At 43.3% G+C, this 24428-nt stretch overlaps 3 protein-coding genes across 3 annotated transcripts in view; 1 reads left to right on the top strand and 2 right to left on the bottom strand.

The window, feature by feature from the left end:
• Positions 1 to 6524, bottom strand: part of LOC115116369 (serine/threonine-protein kinase STK11-like) — a 38009-nt gene extending 31485 nt beyond the window's left edge. The window contains exons 1-2 of the mRNA XM_029644853.2: positions 5365 to 6524; positions 3024 to 3994 (exon numbers count right to left, since the gene is read on the bottom strand). Of these exons, the coding sequence (XP_029500713.1) occupies positions 3024 to 3307 (284 nt within the window). The 5' untranslated portion in view covers positions 3308 to 3994; positions 5365 to 6524. The remainder of the gene's footprint in view (positions 1 to 3023; positions 3995 to 5364) is intronic.
• Positions 6525 to 10564: 4040 nt separating this feature from the next.
• Positions 10565 to 19435, bottom strand: LOC115116367 (SURP and G-patch domain-containing protein 1-like). Its single transcript, XM_029644851.2, has 14 exons — positions 19354 to 19435; positions 18540 to 18711; positions 18308 to 18408; positions 17878 to 18141; positions 17540 to 17663; positions 17322 to 17425; positions 16683 to 16806; positions 16135 to 16502; positions 14629 to 14735; positions 14189 to 14366; positions 13375 to 13481; positions 13100 to 13245; positions 12782 to 12911; positions 10565 to 12693 (listed from the first exon to the last, which is right to left on the bottom strand). Exons 1-14 carry the CDS (start codon positions 19370 to 19372, stop codon positions 12667 to 12669), a joined length of 1971 nt encoding a protein of 656 aa, XP_029500711.1. The 5' UTR covers positions 19373 to 19435; the 3' UTR covers positions 10565 to 12666.
• Positions 19436 to 19444: 9 nt separating this feature from the next.
• Positions 19445 to 23811, top strand: LOC115116368 (E3 ubiquitin-protein ligase RNF126-like). The gene is made up of 9 exons (XM_029644852.2): positions 19445 to 19613; positions 20843 to 20901; positions 21088 to 21148; positions 21267 to 21505; positions 21748 to 21816; positions 21923 to 21992; positions 22094 to 22187; positions 22561 to 22676; positions 22798 to 23811. The coding sequence occupies exons 1-9, from the start codon at positions 19539 to 19541 to the stop codon at positions 22948 to 22950; spliced, it is 936 nt and encodes a 311-aa protein (XP_029500712.1). The 5' UTR covers positions 19445 to 19538; the 3' UTR covers positions 22951 to 23811.
• Positions 23812 to 24428: the final 617 nt, after the last annotated feature.

Raw genomic sequence — 24428 nt, 5'->3', positions numbered from 1 at the left:
ATAGGGAGACACTGTAGGAAAAACCATAGGGAGACACTGTAGGAAAAACCATAGGGAGACACTGTAGGAAAAACCATAGGGAGACACTGTAGGGAAAACCATAGGGAGACACTGTAGGGAAAACCATAGGGAGACACTGTAGGGAAAACCTACACTGTAGGAAAAACCATAGGGAGACACTGTAGGGAAAACCTACACTGTAGGGAAAACCGGAGGGAGACACTGTAGGGAAAACCTACACTGTAGGGAAAACCTACACTGTAGGGAAAACCTACACTGTAGGGAAAACCTACACTGTAGGAAAAACCATAGGGAGTCCCTGTAGGAAAAACCATAGGGAGACACTGTAGGGAAAACCATAGGGAGACACTGTAGGGAAAACCATAGGGAGACACTGTAGGGAAAACCATAGGGAGACACTGTAGGGAAAACCATAGGGAGACACTGTAGGGAAAACCATAGGGAGACACTGTAGGGAAAACCATAGGGAGACACTGTAGGAAAACCATAGGGAGACACTGTAGGGAAAACCATAGGGAGACACTGTAGGGAAAACCATAGGGAGACACTGTAGGGAAAACCATAGGGAGACACTGTAGGGAAAACCATAGGGAGACACTGTAGGGAAAACCATAGGGAGACACTGTAGGGAAAACCATAGGGAGACACTGTAGGGAAAACCATAGGGAGACACTGTAGGAAAAACCATAGGGAGACACTGTAGGAAAAACCATAGAAAAAAAACCATAGGGAGACACTGTAGGAAAAACCATAGGGAGACACTGTAGGAAAAACCATAGGGAGACACTGTAGGAAAAACCATAGGGAGACACTGTAGGAAAAACCATAGGGAGACACTGTAGGAAAAACCATAGGGAGACACTGTAGGGAAAACCATAGGGAGACACTGTAGGGAAAACCATAGGGAGACACTGTAGGGAAAACCTACACTGTAGGAAAAACCATAGGGAGACACTGTAGGGAAAACCTACACTGTAGGAAAAACCATAGGGAGACACTGTAGGAAAAACCATAGGGAGACACTGTAGGGAAAACCTACACTGTAGGAAAAACCATAGGGAGACACTGTAGGGAAAACCTACACTGTAGGGAAAACCGGAGGGAGACACTGTAGGGAAAACCTACACTGTAGGGAAAACCTACACTGTAGGGAAAACCTACACTGTAGGAAAAACCATAGGGAGACACTGTAGGGAAAACCGGAGGGAGACACTGTAGGGAAAACCGGAGGGAGACACTGTAGGGAAACCCTACACTGTAGGGAAAACCGGAGGGAGACACTGTATGGAAAACCTACACTGTAGGGAAAACCGGAGGGAGACACTGTAGGGAAAACCTACACTGTAGGGAAAACCGGAGGGAGACACTGTAGGGAAAACCGGAGGGAGACACTGTAGGGAAAACCGGAGGGAGACACTGTAGGGAAAACCGGAGGGAGACACTGTAGGGAAAACCGGAGGGAGACACTGTAGGGAAAACCGGAGGGAGACACTGTAGGGAAAACCGGAGGGAGACACTGTAGGGAAAACCGGAGGGAGACACTGTAGGGAACCTACACTGTAGGGAAAACCGGAGGAAGACACTGTAGGGAAAACCGGAGGGAGACACTGTAGGGAAAACCGGAGGGAGACACTGTAGGGAAAACCGGAGGGAGACACTGTAGGGAACCTACACTGTAGGGAAAACCGGAGGGAGACACTGTAGGGAAAACCGGAGGAAGACACTGTAGGGAAAACCGGAGGGAGACACTGTAGGGAAAACCGGAGGGAGACACTGTAGGGAAAACCGGAGGGAGACACTGTAGGGAAAACCGGAGGGAGACACTGTAGGGAAAACCGGAGGGAGACACTGTAGGGAACCTACACTGTAGGGAAAACCGGAGGAAGACACTGTAGGGAAAACCAGAGGGAGACACTGTAGGGAAAACCGGAGGGAGACACTGTAGGGAAAACCGGAGGGAGACACTGTAGGGAACCTACACTGTAGGGAAAACCGGAGGGAGACACTGTAGGGAAAACCGGAGGAAGACACTGTAGGGAAAACCGGAGGGAGACACTGTAGGGAAAACCGGAGGGAGACACTGTAGGGAAAACCGGAGGGAGACACTGTAGGGAAAACCGGAGGGAGACACTGTAGGGAAAACCGGAGGGAGACACTGTAGGGAACCTACACTGTAGGGAAAACCGGAGGGAGACACTGTAGGGAAAACCGGAGGGAGACACTGTAGGGAAAACCGGAGGGAGACACTGTAGGGAAAACTGGAGGGAGACACTGTAGGGAACCTACACTGTAGGGAAAACCGGAGGGAGACACTGTAGGGAAAACCGGAGGGAGACACTGTAGGGAACCTACACTGTAGGGAAAACCGGAGGGAGACACTGTAGGGAAAACCGGAGGGAGACACTGTAGGGAAAACCGGAGGAAGACACTGTAGGGAACCTACACTGTAGGGAAAACCGGAGGAAGACACTGTAGGGAACCTACACTGTAGGGAAAACCGGAGGGAGACACTGTAGGGAAAACCGGAGGGAGACACTGTAGGGAAAACCGGAGGGAGACACTGTAGGGAACCTACACTGTAGGGAAAACCGGAGGGAGACACTGTAGGGAAAACCGGAGGGAGACACTGTAGGGAACCTACACTGTAGGGAAAACCGGAGGGAGACACTGTAGGGAAAACCGGAGGGAGACACTGTAGGGAACCTACACTGTAGGCGTGAATACAGCACTAGGCTATGCAAGCCGCTTAAGCTAAATCAGAGACCATCTAAACCAGTACACCCAGACAATCATCCAATAGCAGTGACATTAGTCGTCAATCAATTGTGCTTGACGATGCATGACCAAGAGTGCAGAGGGAACTAGAAAGAGACAAATGAAGACTGAGTGAAAAATCACACACTGACACGAGAGCAACCCACCACATCACACCCCCCCATTCCATCCCTCCCTCCCGTCCGTCCGTCCCTCCCTCCCTCCCTCCCCAAAACCCCACTACTTACTTCTTCACGTTGGCCTCTCCATTGGGGATCCTTCTGAGCTTCTTCTTCTTGAGGATCTTGACGGCCCTGCGACACAGCGTGTCAGAGTCCAGCATCTCCTTCACCTTACCGTAGGAGCCCTCCCCCAACAGGTCTCCCATCAGGTACTTCCCGATCAGCTTGGCCCTCTTCCTGCGCGGCTGGTAGATCACCTCTGTGGAGTCGATGCGGTGGATGAACGTGTCCATGCCCATCAGCTCATTCTCAGTCAGATAGTCCAGGTGCTGCAGCTCCCCGACACTCATGGTTAAATCAACTTAGTTACTGTAGTGTGTAGCGTCCAGACAGTCCAATATAGTGGACTGTGACCTCAAGCCTTTGGCTTGGGCTGTGTATGCTGGTGGCTCAGGGACACAGTTCAATTAGAAAACACTAAGTGACATTGGAGGTGTAGCCAGGCATGGGCATTGAGAGAAACAGTTTACCTTGTAATAGAGTAGGTCTGTAAACACAGAGGTTAGTTTAAGTTCGTGGGAACAAGATGTAGGCTAGCTGTAAACGTTTCCAGAGTGGTGTGGGGTAGTTAACTAAGACCCAGCGATGCCAAGGTTCCAGGGTGAAAAGATTTGTGGAGAGTTCAGGCTGTGGGACAGGTGCTACTGAGCAGAGTGAGATGTCTGGCTGAGTTTACATTCCGCTGCTTAGCTCCATGTCACCTCCATCTGTGATCTGATATGAGATGGCGACATGCAGACGGAGAGGTAACCAGTCCTGTTTCAAAGCCAAGCAAAGCATGACGGCCATAGAACCTTGTAGCGATCCATGGTCACCATTGGTTTGCCTTGATCTAAGTGCAGATGCAATAAATACTCAATCACACCGAAATTAGTTATTTCAGTCTTTACTTTGGTTATGCTCTGGGTCCTAGATTTATTGTCAGCTCTTCTATGGAGTTCACTAGTCTTTCCCAGTTGGCAACTGCTCCAGAGAACCTGTGGGTCAAAAATGTAGCTTATCAACAGTCAAATTTTTCAGCAATCAAGGAATATTTGCCTACTAACATTTTAAATGTTAATTTTGTAGGAAATGAGTGACAGCTACATGTCCACAAGGCTGGTTATGCATTTTAGGATACTTTTCTGGTCTGGTGTCAAAATACTAAAACCATAAGATCCATATTTCCCGACGCAAGTAAACAAGGACGAATCGAGAATGTCACAGCCGATTCTGTTGCACGACTCAGTCAGTGAATGCCTGTCGCACATAAAAAAAAGAAGAAGCTTGCAACCAAGCTGAGTTAGCTAGCTAGCCTCCGGTATTTTGCCATTTGCCGATTATTTCAGTAGCTAGCTTGCTACCTTCCCTAACTCACTGTAGCTCGTTAACCGGCTAACACGCTTTTGACACCTCAACGTTAGGAGAGGTAAAATGTGTTTATACTGGATATTCGAGTCTCTCGTAAATAGATATTGAAACAAGCATGAATGATATATTCTGAATCAGGGATGGATTGAGAACAATCCACAGCTCTATTTTCTTGTTAGACTATTTCAGATTTCAATAGTCGGGGGACAATGGACAGTTTTATTTTATCTTCAGGCTTTCAATCCTCCCCCAAATCAATAACTAAAAAAGTTAAATAGTCAGTTAAGAACAAATTCTTATTTACAATGACAGCCTACCCCGGGCGACGCTGGGCCAATTGTGCGCCGCTCTATGGGACTCCCAATCACAGCCGGATGTGATACAGCCTGGATTCAAACCAGGGACTGTAGTGACACCTCTTGCACTGAGATGCAATGCCTTAGACCACTGCGCCACTCAAGAGCCCAAAATCTGTGGATTTTTGACCATCCTCCCATGATTCAGAATATATCATTATCAGTCATGGCATGCTTTGTGGAAGAGCTATTGAAGATTGAAATCCAAAGTCATACTATTATTTTTTAAATATGTGAATTGTTCTCATCCATCCCGATTCAGAATATACCATCTTCATAGTCATGGCATGTTTGGGTTTAATAGCTATCGACAAGAGAAAACCCCGAATATCCTATATAAAACTAATTTCATCTAGGTGTCAAACCTTAACTCCAATCTTCCCGAAACTCGCACGAATTTACAATTTCATTCTAGCTAACCAGATAACTCGTCTAACTGTATGCAATGGGTGTTTCGTTAGCTAGCTATGTAGTTAGGCTATGTTCAAAATCGGATAAAGTTACTAGCAAGTAAGAAGTACAGTAACGACGTTATATCCTTTCTACCTAGCTACCCGGCAGGAGCTAACGGCTAAATACAGATTAAAGTGGATGGTATATATGCTAGCCAAATGTCCGCATTTTGTGGTAAAGGGTCTCACCTTAACATCCAGACTCTATCGACAGATGTTATGTAGTGTTTTATTTGTCTCTGTCTGCATAAATATGAGGTTTGCTATTATTGATGCAGCTGCTATCAGGTTGCCGCCATCTTGTTTACCTCCCCCCTCTCTCCAGGCCATTGACTATCAATAGGTACTGAATATATGCTCCAGTTGAATGAAAGCCAACATCTCGTCTACATTGTCCCAGACTATTTTTTAAATGTATTATTATATCACATTCACAGCCTTCACAAAATGTACTTTGCCTTTTAATATGTCCTAAAACTACTGTTAGAGGTTAGAGAAAAACTAATTGAGCACTGCAACAAATTAAACAACCGAGGCCAGATTAGGGACGCAAATATGCACATATCAAGTCACCACAAATAAAATCTCCCAAAGAAATTGCACATGTTCATGTGTTCTGCAAGGGTGTAATCTATTCGTTCTAAACATATCACAAATAAAAGTTAGCGGTACCGGAGCGCCAAGTCTAGGTCCAAAAGACTGCTGAACAATTAATCAAATGGCCACCCGGACTATTTGCACCCAGGGGTGCTTTAATTGCTGTTGATGTCATTCTTAATGTTCAGTTTTAGGTAATCCTGAACACAGCCCTATTTCAGGTCACAGCAGTGCAGTCAGTGGTGTTGACCTGCTTTCCGCACTGACTGCATACTGGCCAACCCTGTCCCACTACACAAGAATCCAGCTACCACAGCCTCAGAGGCCAACTCTTTTTTGCTTAGCTGACCGATCTGGGTTATTTTTAACCGGTGTAAACCCAAGGGAATATCAAACTGAAGCTCTGATTTCACAGATCTGTTAACCTCCTCATTAGAGGACCACCGTGGCTGCCAAATGCTGGGGCTGATCAATTAGGAGTTATAGGATAACCCCCCATACCGGGATGTAAGGGGTACATATGAGGTCAGGGGTGTCATGCACCCCAAAAATCTGAGGGGGCATAAAGTACTTGAGGAAGGCTGGGGGGTGGTCCGGAAGTAGGATCATTTGGCATTTTTAAAACACCTGAAACAGCTTTTTCCTGCAATCTAGATCCATAATCATTATGCTTAATTCTCAGTGGACGAAAAAGTACCCAATTGTCATACTTGAGTAAAATTAAAGATACCTAAATAGAAACAACTCAAGTAAAAGTGAAAGTCACCCAGTAAAATAATACTTAAGTAAAAGTCTAAAAGTAATTGGTTTTAAATATACTTAAGTATCAAAAGTAAAAGTATAAATTGTTTAAAATTCCCTAGTTCATTTTTTAAAAACGGATAGCCAGGGGCACACTCAAACACTCGGACATAATTTACAAACTAAGCATTTGTGTTTCGTGAGTCCGCCCGATCAGAAACAGTAGGGATAACGAGGGATGTTCTCTTGATTATTGATGATTTGTAATGAGTACTTTTGGGTGAGAAAATGAATGGAGTAAAAAGTAGAACATTTTCTTTAGGCATGTAGTGAAGTAAAAGTAGTCAAAAATATAAATAGTAAAGTACAGATACCCCAAAAATCTACTTAAGTACTTGACACTAGTGTTAATTCTATGTTTTTCAGCATAACTAAGCATACCTCTGGAGCGGTCTGTATCCTCCTGCCTGGTGACTATTACCCTCTGCATCTCTGGGTAATAGACTGTCTTATTCAGTACATTTAGTTGTTGCTTGCTTTTCTAAGGTCTACCAACCTTGCCAGCTAAGATAGACAAGCAAGCTACTCTATTTTTATTTAACTAGGCAAATCAGTTAAGAACAAATTCTTATTTACAATGACAGCCTAACCCAGCCCAACCTGGGCCGATTGTGCGCCACCCTATGGGACTCCCAATCACGGCCAGATGTGATACAGCCTGGATTTGAACCAGGGTCTGTAGTGACACCTCTAGCACTGAGATGCAGTGCCTTGGACTGCTACGCCACTTGGGAGCCCTCTAACTTGATTGATAGCCTTAAATGGCTTCTTGGTAGCTAGTTATAAGGTTGGGAGACTGGGAACCTATACGGGCTAGCAAAAGCAAACTTCATAAAATTGTTAGGTGGCTAGTAGTATTACAGAGAAACAACCCCCCCCAAAAAAATACATGTAATTATTTAAAAAATAAAATAAATAATATATATAGATAGATATAGATATATATACACAGTACCATTCAAAAGTTTGGAAACCCCTACATTGTAGAATAGTAGTGAAGACATCAAAACTATAAAATAACACATATGGAATCATGTAGTAACCACAAAAGTGTTAACCTCTTTGGGCTAGGGCTAGGGGGCAGTATTCGGAAGTTTGGATGACTGACGTGCCCAAAGTAAACTGTCTGTTACTCAGGCCCAGAAGCTAAGATATGCATATACTTGGTAGCATTGGATAGAAAATACTCTGAAGTTTCTAAAACTGTTAAAAAGAACGTCTGTAGTATAACAGAACTGATATGGAAGGCGTAAAACCCAAAGAGAATCCATACAGATATATTTTTTTAGGTCACAGGCTAGTTCAATGCTAGTCTATGGGATATTCAAATAAATTCCTCACAGATTGCAGTTCCTATGGCTTCCACTAGTTGTCAACAGTCTTTAGAAAGGGTTCCAGGCTTGTTTTTTGAAAAATGAGCAAGTATTTGTTGTTTTTCTAAGGTGTCCCTCGTTAGGACTCCAGTCTTTGATGCGCTCGTGAATGAGTGCGCGCACTTCATTATTTATCTCTGGTATTGAACATACTACATTCCGTCTTAAATTGTATAATTTATTTACATATTAGGGTACCTGAGGATTGATTAGAAACGTTGTTTGACTTGTTTGGACAAAGTTTACCGGTAACCTTTGGGATTCCTTTGTCTGCATGTTGAACAAGTGGAAAGGGTGGATTACTGAATCAAACGCGCCAACTAAACTGACTTTTTTGGGATATAAAAAAGGACTTTATCGAACAAAACAACCATTTGTTGTGTACCTGGAACCCTTGGGATTGCAAACAGAGGAAGATCTTCAAAGGTAAGTGATTTATTTTAACGCTATTTCTGATTTTTGTGACGCCTCTGCTGGTTTGGGAAAATGGGAAAATCAAAAGAAATCAGCCAAGACCTCAGAAAAAAAATTGGAGACCTCCACAAGTCTGGTTCATCATTGGGAGCAATTTCAAAATGCCTGAAAGTACCATGTTCATCTGTACAAACAATAGTACGCAAGTATAAACACCATGGGACCCCGCAGCAGTCATACCGCTCAGGAAGTAGATGTGTTCTGTCTCCTAGAGGTGAACGTACTTTGGTGAGAAAAGTGCAAATCAATCCTAGAACAACAGCAAAGGACGTTGTGATGATGCTGGAGGAAACAGGTACAAAAGCATCTATATCCACAGTAAAACGAGTCCTATATCGACATAACCTGAAAGGCCGCTCAGCAAGGAAGAAGCCACTGCTCCAAAACCGCCATAAAAAAGCCAGACCATGGTTTGCAACTGCACATGGGACAAAGATCATAGTTTTTGGATAAATATCCTCTGGTCTGATCAAACAAAAAGAGAACTGTTTGGCCATAATGACCATCGTTATATTTGGAGGAACAAGGGGGAGGCTTGCAAGCCAAGAACACCATCCCCACCGTGAAGCACGGGGGTGGAAGCATCATGTTGTGGGGTGCTTTGCTGCAGGAGGGACTGGTGCACTTCACAAAATAGATGGCATCATGAGGTAGGAAAATTATGTGGATATATTGAAGCAACATCTCAAGACATCAGTCAGGAAGTTAAAGCTTGGTCGCAATTGGGTCTTCCAAATGGACAATGACCCCCAATGTTGTGGCAAAATGGCCTAAGGACAACAAAGGCAAGGTATTGGAGTGGCCATCACAAAGCCCTGACCTCAATCCCATAGAACATTTGTGGGTATAACTGAAAAAGCATGTGCGAGCAAGGAGGCCTACAAACCTGACTAAGTTACACCAGGTCTGTCAAGAGGAATGGGCCAAAATTCACTCAACTTATTGTGGGAAGCTTGTGGAAGGCTCCCCGAAACGTTTGACCCAAGTTAAACAATTGAAAGGCAATTCTACCAAATACCAATTGAGTGTATGTAAACTTCTGACCCACTGGGAATGTGCTGAAAGAAATGAAAGCTGAAATAAATCATTCTCTCTATTATTATTCTGACATTACACATTCTTAAAATAAAAAGTGGTGATCTTAACTGACCTACAACGGAGTATTACTTGGATTAAATGTCAGGAATTGTGAAAAACTCAGATTAAATGTATTTGGTTGTGAATGTAAACTTCCGTCTTCAAATATATTTATTATTTTTTAAACAGGCCAAATCTGAGAAGGCATGAGCCCCTTTGCCCCATATGGGCATGACGCCTCTGGATGAGGTTGCAGGTTTTCGAGCACCCCCTACAAGGGTTATCAACTCTTCAACCCCCAGGATAAAATGGGCATCAGGGCCACGTTGGGTAGCCGAACATTGCAGATAGAAATGCCACAAAAAGAGCCATTGAGATTCCTTATTCTACATGTCTTAGGCATGTTTGTTCTATATAGTATATTTCTATTTGAATGTTTAAAATGTTGCCTACTGCTGAACGCGACCCAGGTGTACCTCTATTACACATTATAAACTGGGTGGTTCGAGCCTTGAGTGCTGATTGGCTCACGGCCGTGGTATTTCAGACCGTATTCCATGGGTATGACAAAACATTTATTTTTACTGCTCTAATTACGTTGGTAACCAGTTTATAATAGCAATAAGGCACCTCTGGGGTTTATGATATATGGCCAATATACCACAGCTAAGGGCTGTGTCCAGATACTCCGTGTCGCGCATAAGAACAGCCCTTAGCCGTGGTATATTGGGCATATACCACAACTCCTCGGGCCTTATTACCTAATTATACAACATTTATTTAAACCATTTCTCCTTTCACCCCTGCAATGCTGTACAATCATGTAAATGTGCTACTCGCAAGTACAAACTTGCTATTTGCTCATTGAAAGAAACATTTTCACTAACAGAAGGCTAAGTGTTTTAGACATACTATGTAATAGACATTCAGTTTATCTTGTAAATAAATATATTTATCTGATCAACACTGTGGAATTGGAGTTTACACAAATTGAAATCAGACTAAAATCTGTTTTTCCACAAGTCAACACCAGAGGGAACTGATCAGCTACAAAAATTCTCCACTACTACACAATCAAGAGATACTGAACAAAAATATAAACGCAACATGTAAAGTGTTGGTCCCATGTTTCATTTAAAATATCTCATAAATGTTCCATATGCACAAAAAGCTTATTTTTCTTAAATTTTGTGCACAAATGTTTTCATCCCTGTTAGTGAGCATTTTTCCTTTGCCAAGATAATCCATCCACTTGACAGGTGTGGAATATCAAGAAGCAGTTTAAACAGCGTGATCATTACACAGGTGCACCTTATGCTGGGGCCAATAAAAGGCCACTTTTTGTCACACAACACCACAGATGTCTCATGTCTTGAGGGAGCATGCAATTGGCATGCTGACTGCAGTAATGTCCACCTGAGCTGTTGCCAGACAATTTAATATGAATCTATCTACCATAAGCCGCCTCCGACATTGTTTTAGAGAATTTGGCAGTATGTCCAACTGGCCTCACAACCGCAGATGTTGTGCATGGCGTCGTATGGACGAGCGGTTTGCTGATGTCAATGTTGTGAAGAGTGCCCCATGGTGTTGATGGGGTTATGGTATTGGCAGGCATAAACTATGGACAACGAACACAATTCTATTTTATCAATGGCAATTTGAATGCAGAGATAGCGTTATGAGATCCTGAGGACCAACGTCGTGCCATCACCTCATGTTTCAGCATAATGCACAACCTCATGTCACAAGGATCTGCACAAAATTCCTGGAAGCCGAAAATGTCTCACTTCTTCCATGGCCGACATCCATACCAGAAATGCCACCCATTGAGCATGTTTGGGATGCGCTGGATCGACGTGTACGGCAGGGTGTTCCAGTTCCCGCCAATATCCATCAACTTCGCACAGCCATTGAAGAGTGGGACAATATTCAACAATCAACAGCCTGAGCAACTCTATGCGAAAGAGATGTGTCGCTGCATGAGTCGAATGAATGGTGGTCACACCAGATACTGACTGGTTCTCATCCACACCCCTATCTTTTTTTTAAGGTATCTGTGACCAACAGATGCATATCTGTATTCCCAGTCATGTGAAATCCATCCAATAGGGCCTAATGCATTTATTTCAATTAACTGATCAATTGTAACTCAGTAAAATCTTTGAAATTGTTGCCTGTTGCATTTATAGTTTTGTTCAGTGTATATATTTTTATTGTTTGCAGTGAAGCATTTTACATTTGTTGCATTTACGATGTACAACCATAGCAAAACCATGTACAGAAATAACTCATTTCAAAGCCATTCATTACCTTCAAACTGATTTAAAAAAAATCTTCATTCAAATTGTTTGTGTAGTTGTGTAAAGTACTTATATATATATATATATATTTCTGACAACTTTTACTACATTCTTAAATAAAATAATGTACTTTTTACTCCATAGTCTTCATGACACCCAAAAGTACTCATTACATTTTGAATGCTTAGCAAGCAGGACAGGAACATTGTGAAATTCACACTTACCAAGAGAACATCCCTGGTCTTCCCTTCTGCCTCTGATCTGATGGACTCACTAAACAGACATGCATTGTTTGTGAATTATGTCTTGAGTGTTGGAGTGTGCCCCTGGCTACTCGTAAAAAAAAAACAATTACATTACTTTAGCAATTACATTTACTGAAGTATATATAAAACCAAATACTTTTTAGACTTTTACGCTTCTAGTATTTTACTGGGTGAATTTCACTTCAGTCCTTTTCTATTAAGGTATCTTTACTTTTACTCAAGTATGACAATCGGGTACTTATCCCACCACTATTTATGTATGTGTGTGCGTGTAGGTTGTTCTGTGTTATGAGTCGTGACTGTGAAATCAGATCATGAGAGCGAGCCATCACAACGCTACCCTAGCCGTCCGATTGATCAAATAGAAAACTTTCATTCTGCAGTTCAGTAAGAACATCAACTTTAGATCAGACAAATCCATCCTTAATCTCCAGCCTAAACAGTTTATCACCAACCATACAATTCCACACAATCTAGAGGAGATTACTTGAACTGAGTGTCCTACAGTTTGTTTCCACAACAAAGAGAAATCAATACACCACTGTTGGTTGTTTAAAAAATGAAAAGTTGACGAAGTCAGCCAAGCTTCAGACCTCTTCTTCAGTAGTATGGCCTCCTCGGGTTGTTCTGAGAAGAGAGACGGGCGTATTACTCCAAACTCTTGCCGATGCAAGGTCATCTAAACAGAACAGCTTACATGTTATGTAGTAGTTACCAGTGGGTTGGGCCTGAAGCGGTAGGCCAGCATCATCCTCTTTCTGAAAGCATCATACTCATCGTCCTGTCCTGAGAGCACAGAGGGCCGGTCCACGCCAAACCCTGCCCCGTCAACAGCTGTGGTTCCCCTGGAACAAACACACCACATCAGCTGGCAAGGTGTATGTCTGTGTGTGTGTGTGTGTGTGGGTGTGTGTAAGCTGTGTAGAATACCTTGTATCAGACAATAGTGTGTGTACTCATTTGAAATGTTTGTGTCCATGTCTGAGTACAAATGTGTATACAATGTGTCTGTGAGTATTTGACAGCCCCCAACCTGTGGACCGGAGTCTTGATGCCCTGTCCGCCAGAGCCAAGCCCATCGCCCTCCTTCCAGCCCATCTTCATGAGCATCTGGAAACCAAGGTTCTCCACCGTCAGCTTAAACTCCTTATACTCCGAATAGTCTGGGTCACGGCCCTCCTGCAGAACACAAGGCAAGAACATGAGAATAGAATATGTGTTTCACAGGTAATTCCTTTTGGGCAGAGGCTAGACAACAAAGGGGTCAAGGACCAAGTGGTGGAGAGAACAGATGGGGAGTGGACCGACCTTGAGTGCCTTGAAGGTCTCCATAAACTTCTCCAGCTCCTCCGGAGGTAGGAAGTCACCAATGAAGTGCTTCCCCTTTCCCATGTCAGTCAGCGACTCCGCCCACTCTGGAGGAAGACACAAGCAGCCATTTACATAAACACAAATCACTTCAGGGCCGTGGCCAGCAGGACACAATGTATTGGAACTTTAAAATTAAACGTGGCCCAGGTTATTATGACAGAGTTCATCTCAGAGTAGATTAATGAATAATATTAGTAACAAACTGATCTTTTGAAGAATGAAATCTCACATTCAAATGGACTTGAAGTTGAAAAATGTTGACAATTCCCTTCATATTCATTATCTCCAGCACCACCCCAACATTAACATATGTGATAATTGTGCATTTGTATGTTTTGTAGCAAAACAGATAGAGGAATATAAGTGTTTCCAATGTCATCATTGGTTTGCATCGTGTCATTTTAACCAATTATGAGGAGGCATTGCCTACTAATTGGTTGATGTCATTGTAAACACTTATCTTTTTAACTACAGAACATTAAAATGCACAATGTTGGGGTGGTGCTGGAGATGATGAATATGAAGGTGGATTTCATTTTTAAAAATCCCTTTGAGCCCTTTCACTTGAACAGAAGCAAATCGTTCCACATTGCAGCTGACTTGAAAGGAGAGTTAAGACTGACTGATCTACAAATCACCTTGCATCATAAATAACTACTCAATATGATTTGTAGATCAGTCAGTCAGTCATTATTTACCCATGATACATCACAGTTCTGAAAATCTTGAACACTGTCTTCATGAATCTTACCACGTGTTTTCTCCATCTCCATGTGCCGGAGGCGGTGCTCCCAGGTGCCAGCCTGCTGGTCCACCTCCTCGTCACTGTCGTACTCGTGGGAGTGGTCCTGCACCGCCTTCTCCCACATCACCTGCATCTCCGCCATCGCACGCTTATGCTTCATGATCATGTCAAACATCTCCTGCATCTGCGGTGGGAACACAGACACACCACACACACGCATGTGCAGGCCGGACACACACCTCAGGCAAGGTTTCAGGGACAGATTGCAAGGTGGTTGAGAACGAACGCAACCAAGCCCATCTGATTTTGTTAAAGGTTTGAAGTATGCTATGCACCCCCATACCAAACCAAGGATTAACACTGCCCAGTCCCCGACAATTCAAACTGGGAAAGTACAATGTGCTGCCATAGTCTATTGTGCTGTCTGTCTGTCAGTCATGTAGTACCTCCTGTTGCTCTTTGAGCTGTTTCTTCTGGTCATCTGAGAGCTCAGTCACTCCCACCAGGCCCATAGGCTTTCCCTTCTTATAGCCCAGATCCCTCAGTTCATTAACTGAAACACACACACAGGACATACCTTACAAACACTGTTTTTAGTCTTATACTATAACATCTGTCTCTGTGTGTGTTATACAAGAGTGGCTGAACATACACTGAGTGGACAAAAAACAAATTAGGAAAACCTGCTCTTTTTATGAGAGACTGACCAGGTGAATCCAGGTGAAAGCTATGATTCCTTATTGATGTCACTTGTTCAATCCACTTCAATCAGTGTAGACGAAGGGGAGAAGACAGGTTAAAGACGAAGGGGAGAAGACAGGTTAAAGACGAAGGGGAGAAGGCAGGTTAAAGACGAAGGGGAGAAGGCAGGTTAAAGACGAAGGGGAGAAGGCAGGTTAAAGACGAAGGGGAGAAGGCAGGTTAAAGACGAAGGGGAGAAGGCAGGTTAAAGACGAAGGGGAGAAGGCAGGTTAAAGACGAAGGGGAGAAGGCAGGTTAAAGACGAAGGGGAGAAGGCAGGTTAAAGACGAAGGGGAGAAGGCAGGTTAAAGACGAAGGGGAGAAGGCAGGTTAAAGACGAAGGGGAGAAGGCAGGTTAAAGACGAAGGGGAGAAGGCAGGTTAAAGACGAAGGGGAGAAGGCAGGTTAAAGACGAAGGGGAGAAGGCAGGTTAAAGACGAAGGGGAGAAGACAGGTTAAAGACGAAGGGGAGAAGACAGGTTAAAGACGAAGGGGAGAAGACAGGTTAAAGACGAAGGGGAGAAGACAGGTTAAAGACGAAAGGGAGAAGGCAGGTTAAAGACGAAAGGGAGAAGGCAGGTTAAAGACGAAGGGGAGAAGACAGGTTAAAGACGAAGGGGAGAAGACAGGTTAAAGACGAAGGGGAGAAGACAGGTTAAAGACGAAAGGGAGAAGGCAGGTTAAAGACGAAAGGGAGAAGGCAGGTTAAAGACGAAGGGGAGAAGACAGGTTAAAGACGAAGGGGAGAAGACAGGTTAAAGACGAAGGGGAGAAGACAGGTTAAAGATGAAGGGGAGAAGACAGGTTAAATTATGATTTGTAAGTTTTGAGACATGGGTTGTGTGTGTGCCATTTAGAGGGTGGATGGGCAAGACAAAAGATTTCAGTGCCTTTGAACAGGGTATGGTAGTAGGTGCCAGGCGCACTGGTTTGAGGGTGTCAATAACTGCAAGGCTGCTGGGGTTTTCACGTGCAACAGTTTCCCGTTTGTATCAAGAATGGTCCACAACCCAAAGGACATCCAGCCAATTGACACAACTGTGGGAAGCATTGGAGTCAACATGGGTCAGCATCCCTGTGGAACGCTTCACACCTTGTAGAGTTCATGCCCCAACAAATTGAGACTGTTCTGTGGGCAAAGGGAGGTGTAACTCAATATTTGGATTGTGTTCCTAATGTTTTGTACACTCTGTGTATGTGTGTTTGATTACCAGAGAGACACGGGCTGGGCTCTGGCTCCTCCTCCTTGGGGATGATGATGGGTTGCAGTGACAGATCCACCTTGTCATCCTCCGACCCCCAGCGGCTCTTCCTCTTCCTCTTCACCACGGGCGGACCTGACACTTCCTGTTTTATCCCCAGACCCGGCTCCAGCTTTACTTGACCCACCAGGTAGGGGTAGTGAGGGGGCGGAGGAGGGAGAGGATAGATCAGGGGAGGGGCGGCCAGTCTCTTGAGCTCCACGCCAGGCTCCTGCTTAATCATTGGAGGGGGGCTCTGGGCATTTTTGGCCTGGCGGTACTCCTCCACCTTCTCCTTGTAGAAGCGGTGGGCGGGGCTTTGGAGGTCATATAGAAAACTGAGAAAAGGAAGAAGAAATATGCTGTCTTTTGTGGTACTTTATCCAATTTACATGTTAGCATTACTTACTTTATTTTATTCAAAGCTTATGACAAATCAATGTCTTCTTAAGCAACAATAAAATACAATTGGATGAATACATTAAACGCTCGTTACAATATCTGAGACTGTCACTAACCTGAAGGTGGGGTTTTCCTGGTTGTGCTGGGCGGCGATGGCTTCCACCTCGGGGCCACCATCGGCCACAAACATGGCCAGCTTCTCAGCCACCCTCTGTGTCTCCTCGTCCACTGGGGGGGAGACTTTAAGCAGCCTATCAGTACTGGGGCTCAACTCACACTACTACCGTACCGTACTCAACTGGCCCTCACACACCTGCCTACAGCCAGTAGGGGATAAGAAGAGGGGGGAAGGAGGAGGAGCAGGGGGACACGGTGGTGATTGGGGAAGTGGATTGTATGGATTTGATAATGGAATACAGACCTAATCTTAAAATTGGTGAACAAATAACACCATGAAACGTTGTGGGTAATCATAATGTGTCGTGAATGACTTGTATCATGGTTAAAGTATTCAGTAAATCATTGTGTATCTTCGATCCTCATCGTTTTTAGTTTTAATGGTTACTTTCAACATCAACTAAAACTCTCCAAGGAGGGCAATTATATTTATCTCACATATGACTCGTTCACATGTATAAATATAGATTACAGATTAAAAGAACACCATCAGTCTTTGAGAGAGTGAGGAACTGTGTGTGGTAGAGAGAGAGAGAGACAGATAAGAGTGAGAGAGAAACTGATATAGGTAATCTTACCATGAGAACGTGATGGCGTCTCATGTTTTGAGTGATCCTTTCGGAGTTCAGCAACTCTCTTTCGGTAATAAAGATAATCCCGGCTGTTATTATCATACAAGAATCTGTAAGGTGGAGGGAAAATATCTTTATATCAGGACTAAAAGAGGCACCATTACATACACTATATACTAGCTATAGATTTAACATGCTGTTAGTAGCTACATCCATAGACTTACGAGAAAACAGGGTTGTCCTTGTAGTCCTCTTTGGCCTTCCTCTCTAGCTCAGGCCCTCCCTCAGCCACAAAGGCCGCCATCTTGTCCAGAATAAGTCGTGTGTCTGAGTCTTCTGGGGGAAAGACTTTAAGAGGACTATGAGTACATTACCTTTACTCTACTGTAGAAGGCTATGAGAATTCAGGCAAAGCATTAGTCTCAGGAAGCAGCTACTCTGCAACTGAAATACACAGTCAATGACATGGGTGAAATGACAACATGTAGAATAGGACAGAATCTGACTTGCACCCAGGCTCCTGGCAGTTCTTTGATATTTAAAAACACAGATCATGAATTACCTTTGATTTCTAGGAAGCTTGAGTCATCAACTTCCTCATCATCATCATCATCATCATCTTCATCTGGGGAGCTGAATATGCTAGGTCTTTGGGGGCGAAGTGGGTTCTTCTTGGACTGGGAGTAGTTCTTAAACTGGTTCAGCATGCTGCTGATCCCTAGACCGGGGCGCTTGCCGATGAGAATGCTCTTCATCTGGGGCTGAGACACTCCTGACGACGGACTGGGGGTGGATGATGACGGGGCTTTGGTGTCACTACTGGAGCCTGTAGAGGGTACACAACTGGGTTCATCTCACATTCATTGTTTAATGAATCCAAAATAAAAAAGTAATTCATAAATTATTATTGTGTTATTACCATTTTATTTAATCATTTCTGTACCATTAAAATAAAGTTCTATTGAAACCAATTAAAGAGCTCGCTATCTCACCAGAGTCAGAGCTGGGTTTGTCCTTCTGAAGCTTCATAAACTGCTGCAAGAAGCTTCCATCGTTCACATACTTGTTGTTGTTCGAAGAGTGTCCCTGTAAACTGTGGGGATAAGAAGTCAAAAGTCAATGGCTACAGTCAAGTGGGCCAGAATCAAGTACTTTCAGCAGGGATTGAGCAGAGTTTTGATGAGAGGTATTTGTAATGTTTCAGAAGACTAGGATATACTGTACCTTGGTGGCAGTGGCTTGTTGGGAGTCTGAAGGCTCTTTTTCTTGGCCTGCTCTGCCATCTTAGCCTCGATCTCCCGCTTCTTCTGGGCGATCAGCTCCTCCTGACGGAGAATGTTCACACTCATCCTGTTCTTCTGGGCTGGCCGGAACTTGTTGTTCCAGCCTCCTCTCCCTGCAGTGGGAATAAAACAAACAGTGGAAGAGTTGGGTGCAGTTGTTATTGGTGTCCTACTACCAATAATGTTAGTCACAAGAGGTGATCTCGTTTGTAATTGCTCTAGCTATCTTCGTGAGTATTTTAGTAAAAGTCGTACGTGACTAGCTATCTATATCTTATGAAGAGTGAACTACCCTGAATGTTAGTAATGTGTAGACATGTCAGGGACTATATCTTGCTGCATTGAGGATGTCTCCATTCCCTTTGATTATCTTTGTTGCCACAGACTTGAGAAGCAGCCAGCAGGCCAGGGTTGGTAAAACATTTTTTTCTAAAACTGGCTAGTTAACTCGCTACAAGGTGGCATCAAGACGTTAGCAATAAATAGCTAAAATACCAAACTACAACTAATTATGTAATGAATTTGACATTATGTGGTTGATTCTGATTGTGGCTACTGATTTTTTTTGATGTATCAACTACAAATCCTGTTGATGGGCGGTGGTAACTAACGTTAGCTAGCTAAGTAGCTAACGCGTTAGTTATGTAGTTAGCTAGCGCAAAGAACCACATTTGATGAGGCAAGAGATTATTGTTAAGCATTTTAAAATAGTTACTATATTAAGGTATGTCATTTAAATTATTTCGAGCGTTTACCTGTATTTCCGGACTCCATAGTTGCAGCCAACCAGATCTGTATTCCCTGATACGAGCTATCTGTTGCTAAATTAGGTAGCGCTTCGCTAGTTTCCGCTTCCTGTTCGTCTCGCAAATCGATTAATTTTGTCGTTTGTCGCTACCCGTACACGTTCCCTCTCGGTTGTCTGGTAGAGAATCCGAAGATGGCTGAAGCTCCCCCACGGTCCTGTCGGTTTTTCTGTCACCGATGTTCAGCAGAGATCAACCCTCGTCTCCCGGTAAGCATTCCATAGAGGTTTTTGTTGTTCACGAAAGGAAACCATGGCCAGCTAAGTGGGGTTTGTATTATTTTATCAACGATTTCCTCTGGCTGAAGCATGACAGCTAGCTAACGTTAGCTTGTAGCTAGTGGAACGTTCACGTTGCCAATCATTTGACAGCTATAGTTTCGTTTGCATTCTAGCCAGCTACCAAAATAGCTTGTAGTTTGCCTGTTAGGATGTTTCGAGATCATGCCTCTGTGACTTGTTGGATTAGCTAAGGAGTTACCCATGTTTTACAGTGACAGTGTGTATGTCTCTTTTTATGATATGAGACCTGTTCATGATAATGACAGCTTGCCGGCCCCTAGCACCTCCAAAGGTAGATAGCTACCTAACTTTAAAGCGGAAATCAGCAGTTGAAACAATAGCAAAGCGACTGTCCACCACTGTTTCATGTCTGGAGAAATGTAGCCACTCTCAAATTCAAAGCTTTAGATGCAAGAAATTACCATCCATGATATCAAAAGTATAGTTTAACCATGCTTTTAGAATAAATAGTATTTGTTTACATTTACTTTGTTTACAAACAGTGGATTAAATAAACTTTTATTTTGGGCTCTGATGGGGTAGGACAGTTTAATTTATTATAAGTTATATTCTTCAAGAATCAATGGGTACATATAATTCATTTATACATCCACAAATGGATGTAGCAACTGCTGATTACCCCTTTAAGCTATGATCTCACAAAGTGTGACTTTACAAAAACACAATCATTAGACTATGTACACCACCAACTCATTTCCATAGCTGCAACAACCTGTTTTAACATGCCTGTTGTTGTATGGTCATTCATAGGAAGCTTCTTGAATTGTACAGTGCAGTAGCTTTCAGATATCTACCTGCATGGAGAGCCTTTGCAAAGAGCTAATGGTGCTCAACGATCTCTCAATAGCAATGGATTGAATGGATCATCAGCTATTGTTAAAATGATCAACTCTGGGAATGGAGCTACAGCGGGTCAAAGTGTGAGGTCAATAGCTAACTTGTTTGATTTTGAATTCAAGCCACAACTGGTTGAAGCTATCTAACAACCTTAATTCCCAGGTACATACATAGCCTACATAGGCACGGTTGTTGTTTTTGTTTAGCTTCAGATCAAATGAAAACATTCAAGTTTATGAGACTGACAGATGACAATTATGATTATGTTATAAATGAGATCTATCTCTGCTTTCCTGCAGGAGTACACATGTCCGCGGTGTGAATCTGGCTTCATTGAAGAGCTATCAGTGGAGAGAAGGTAGCCTACAGTATCATCTGCCTGTCTATCAGAGTTTAAAGCCCTTTCAGCAGCACTTCTCCATTGACAATGCTATATGTGTCTGGGAAACAGGCTGTCTGTGTTTAGGTTAATTTCTATCACATTGGTTCATAGTTGAAGATAAGATGAGAACCTGCCATTTTTTTGTGTTTTATTTATTTCCAGCACTGAAAATGGGTCCACATCCACTGCCTCTACCAGCGATCAGAACCGTCCGACTTTTGAGGTTAGTGACACAGAACTCCTTTGTTCCTCAACTCAACAGTTGGTCCTCATGAACTCATGCACCTTGGTTGGACTGCAAGTTAGTGACAGTATATGTTTCACTCTTTGTCCTTCCTAAGAGTGTGGACCACCAGCACATGTTTACATTTCCGCCCGGATACGGCCAGTTCGCTCTGGGGATTTTTGACGAGAATTTTGACCTCCGAGCGGGGCTGCCAGCAGAAGACAACCGCGAGACGGAGAACCGACGGGAACGGGAGATGGCGTCACGGCAACGGTACAGCGCTCGGCAACCACAGGGACGACACATGCCACGGCGACCGGGACAGAGACACGAAGGAGTGCCCACATTAGAGGGGTAAGGAACACTTTCCAGCTTGCTTGCCCAATGAAACATTGTTTGCCCTGTAGGAAAGAGATGAAAAGGAATTATGAAAGGAATTCATACACTACTTGTGTAGTGACATGACTCAGTTTTCTTCAGGAATAATTCAGGAAGTCAAATCAAATGTTATTTGTCACATGCGCCGATTACAACAGGTATAGACCTTACAGTGAAATGCTTAAGTGACTGAGATGTTTCTCATTGTCCCTCTGCAGAATCATCCAGCAGCTTGTGAATGGAATCATAGCACCCACAGCCATGCCGAACATTGCAATGGGACCATGGTATGTGCACAGTGTTATTATATAATTACCAGGAAAATCAATGTTGTGTCTGTAAACGTACTAGTTACTGTGTGTTTCTAGTCATTTCTTGGAATTCTCTTGATAGGGGCATGCTACACTCAAATCCAATGGACTACGCTTGGGGTGCCAATGGACTTGATTCTATCATTACCCAGGTATACCCAAATCCTCTAACACTTCACAAGGGATTCAATTACAAATTCTGGTGACACATTTGCACAATCTAATGAAACAACTTTACCTTCCTCCTCTGTAGTTATTAAATCAGTTTGAGAACACTGGTCCTCCTCCTGCTGACAGAGAGAGGATAAAGAACCTGCCCAGTATCCAGATCACAGAGGAACATGTGGGTGAGTCAACAACAACAACTTTTCACAGTCCCTCCAGGATTCTGGGATCACATTTTTTGGGTGCAAAAGCAACAATTCCCTGCAGATTATACAAGGGCTTGCAAATGTAACCAATCACTGCACCATTTCCACATAAAAAAGTCAAATAATCGCATATTATCGCATTACAGAAAGAGGGCTCGCAATTTCAACCAATCACTGCACATCTACTGTATAATATTCTTCAATCAAGCCACACGTCAACAAACTTTTCCCCATGTCAGCGCATTGTCACGACAAATTGGACAAAATCATTGCATTTTGCCACAGCAAAATCAAGTGGAATTTTGGAGGGACTGATCACTCAACCACAAAATATTGTATTTTATTGCAGGTTCCAGTTTAGAATGTTCTGTGTGCAAGGAAGACTACAGTGTAGGGGAGACTGTGAGGCAACTTCCGTGCAATCACCTGTTTCACAATGACTGCATAGTACCATGGCTGGAACAGGTATGTGCGTTTTCACCTTCGTTTAATTCCTTTTAAATGCAGTGGTTTGCATGTTAATGTGTTCTCATTGTCTACGCTGTAAGCTGAACCTCGTTTCTGTGACCCTCTCTCCCTCCCTCAGCACGACACATGTCCAGTGTGCAGAAAGAGCCTCAGTGGACAGAACACAGCCACAGACCCCCCGGGACTTTCAGGAATGAACTTCTCCCCTTCCTCCTCTTCCTCATCCTCTTCCAGCTCCCCCAGTAATGAGAACGCTGCCAACAACTCCTAGATCTCCATCACCATCATACCTCGATCACACCACCTGCACACAAACAACACCTCACCCCCACCCCAAGCAGACTTTCACCCCCACTCTACCACTGGCTCAGGAGAGTCTGGAGGGCCGCCCCTCTCATTGCTCTCTTTAAGGCCCACTGGGAGAAGCTGCTGGGGAGATGACTCTACTCTGGAGGTGAAACGATAAACACAATATGGACTATGAGACGTTATTTTAATTTTGTTTTATTCCCTTTCTATTGTGAACTTTGAACACACGATCATTCCTTCCCATGTGTGAGGACTGGAGTGGATGCCGTCACCAGTATTGTTGCGATGCTTCTGTAAAAGGAGAGAGTGAAGATGAAACTGGAGAAGGATCCAAACAGGTTGTGGTGTATAATAGTATCCACGTTTGAACCGCAGTGGACTGCGACTTGACTGAGACATTGTCATGTCTTTTTGCCATAAGATGGGGACACACATTTTATATTTAAAGAGAAAGTGTTAAGTTTTTTTTTTTTTTTTTTTTTACTCAACTGTGGTGGTACAGACTTCCATGCCGAAGGAGAGAGATATGTGTACATAGAGGTATTCATATTTAAGAACATTAACAAGCAGGTCAGTCACTGTACAGCCAACTGAAGAATACAGAGAGAACTAAGAGAGAACTGAGTGTAATGCATCTGATTTTAGAATTATTTATTTGCACTTTTCTGTTGCACTACATTCTGTTTGGTTTCAGGATTGGGAATTTTGGGAAACTACAACTGAACAAAAATGTTATTGCATCTCTGAACTTTTCCTCATTAATTTTAATGCTCATATTGTCGTTCTCACATTAAAGTCTCAATTTATCAGCATTTTTCCAAAATGTTTGTGTTCTCTAATTTCTTGTAGGCTACTATCAAAAGTGACAAACATTCTCACTCCGTTTCATCGAATGTCCCATACAATGAATTTCAGTTCAATACATTTTTATATACCTATTCTATTGTAAGTTAATAATTTGTTAGGGTAAAATAATAATACAACACCAAACCTGGACTATACTGCAGTTTTGATGATAGCGCTATACTATGCCAGTAAGTAAGTAGAACATGGATTTATTCGGGACGATTCTAGAACGTTCTGCTGTGTGATTTGTTAAATTTTTTATGGTGAAATATGAGGTGTCTGGAATTATCTGCCTTGTTCTAATACTTTAGAAATGCACCCTTCCTTCCTCCCTTGTACAACATTCTCACTAATTATTCCCGATGGGAGAGGTAAGTGCTACAGTAGCACCAGTATAGTCATGTCAGCTCAGTAGTTAGTTACTTCAAGGAATGTAGGTAGGAACTAGGAATGGTGGATTTCTGAAGTATTTAAACCGGGCGCTGAACAATAAGCAGGGGCTGAAAACCATTATACGTGAAACTATTATATACTATCGGCTAAGTGGTGCCATGCTGATTAGTAATCACCTAATAACCCAATCAACACAGTTTA

The sequence above is a fragment of the Oncorhynchus nerka genome, linkage group LG9b (genome assembly GCF_034236695.1).
Source record: "Oncorhynchus nerka isolate Pitt River linkage group LG9b, Oner_Uvic_2.0, whole genome shotgun sequence".
Classification (NCBI taxonomy): domain Eukaryota; kingdom Metazoa; phylum Chordata; class Actinopteri; order Salmoniformes; family Salmonidae; genus Oncorhynchus; species Oncorhynchus nerka.
Note: the sequence above shows the minus strand (reverse complement) of the source record. Positions and strands in the feature narration are given on the sequence as shown.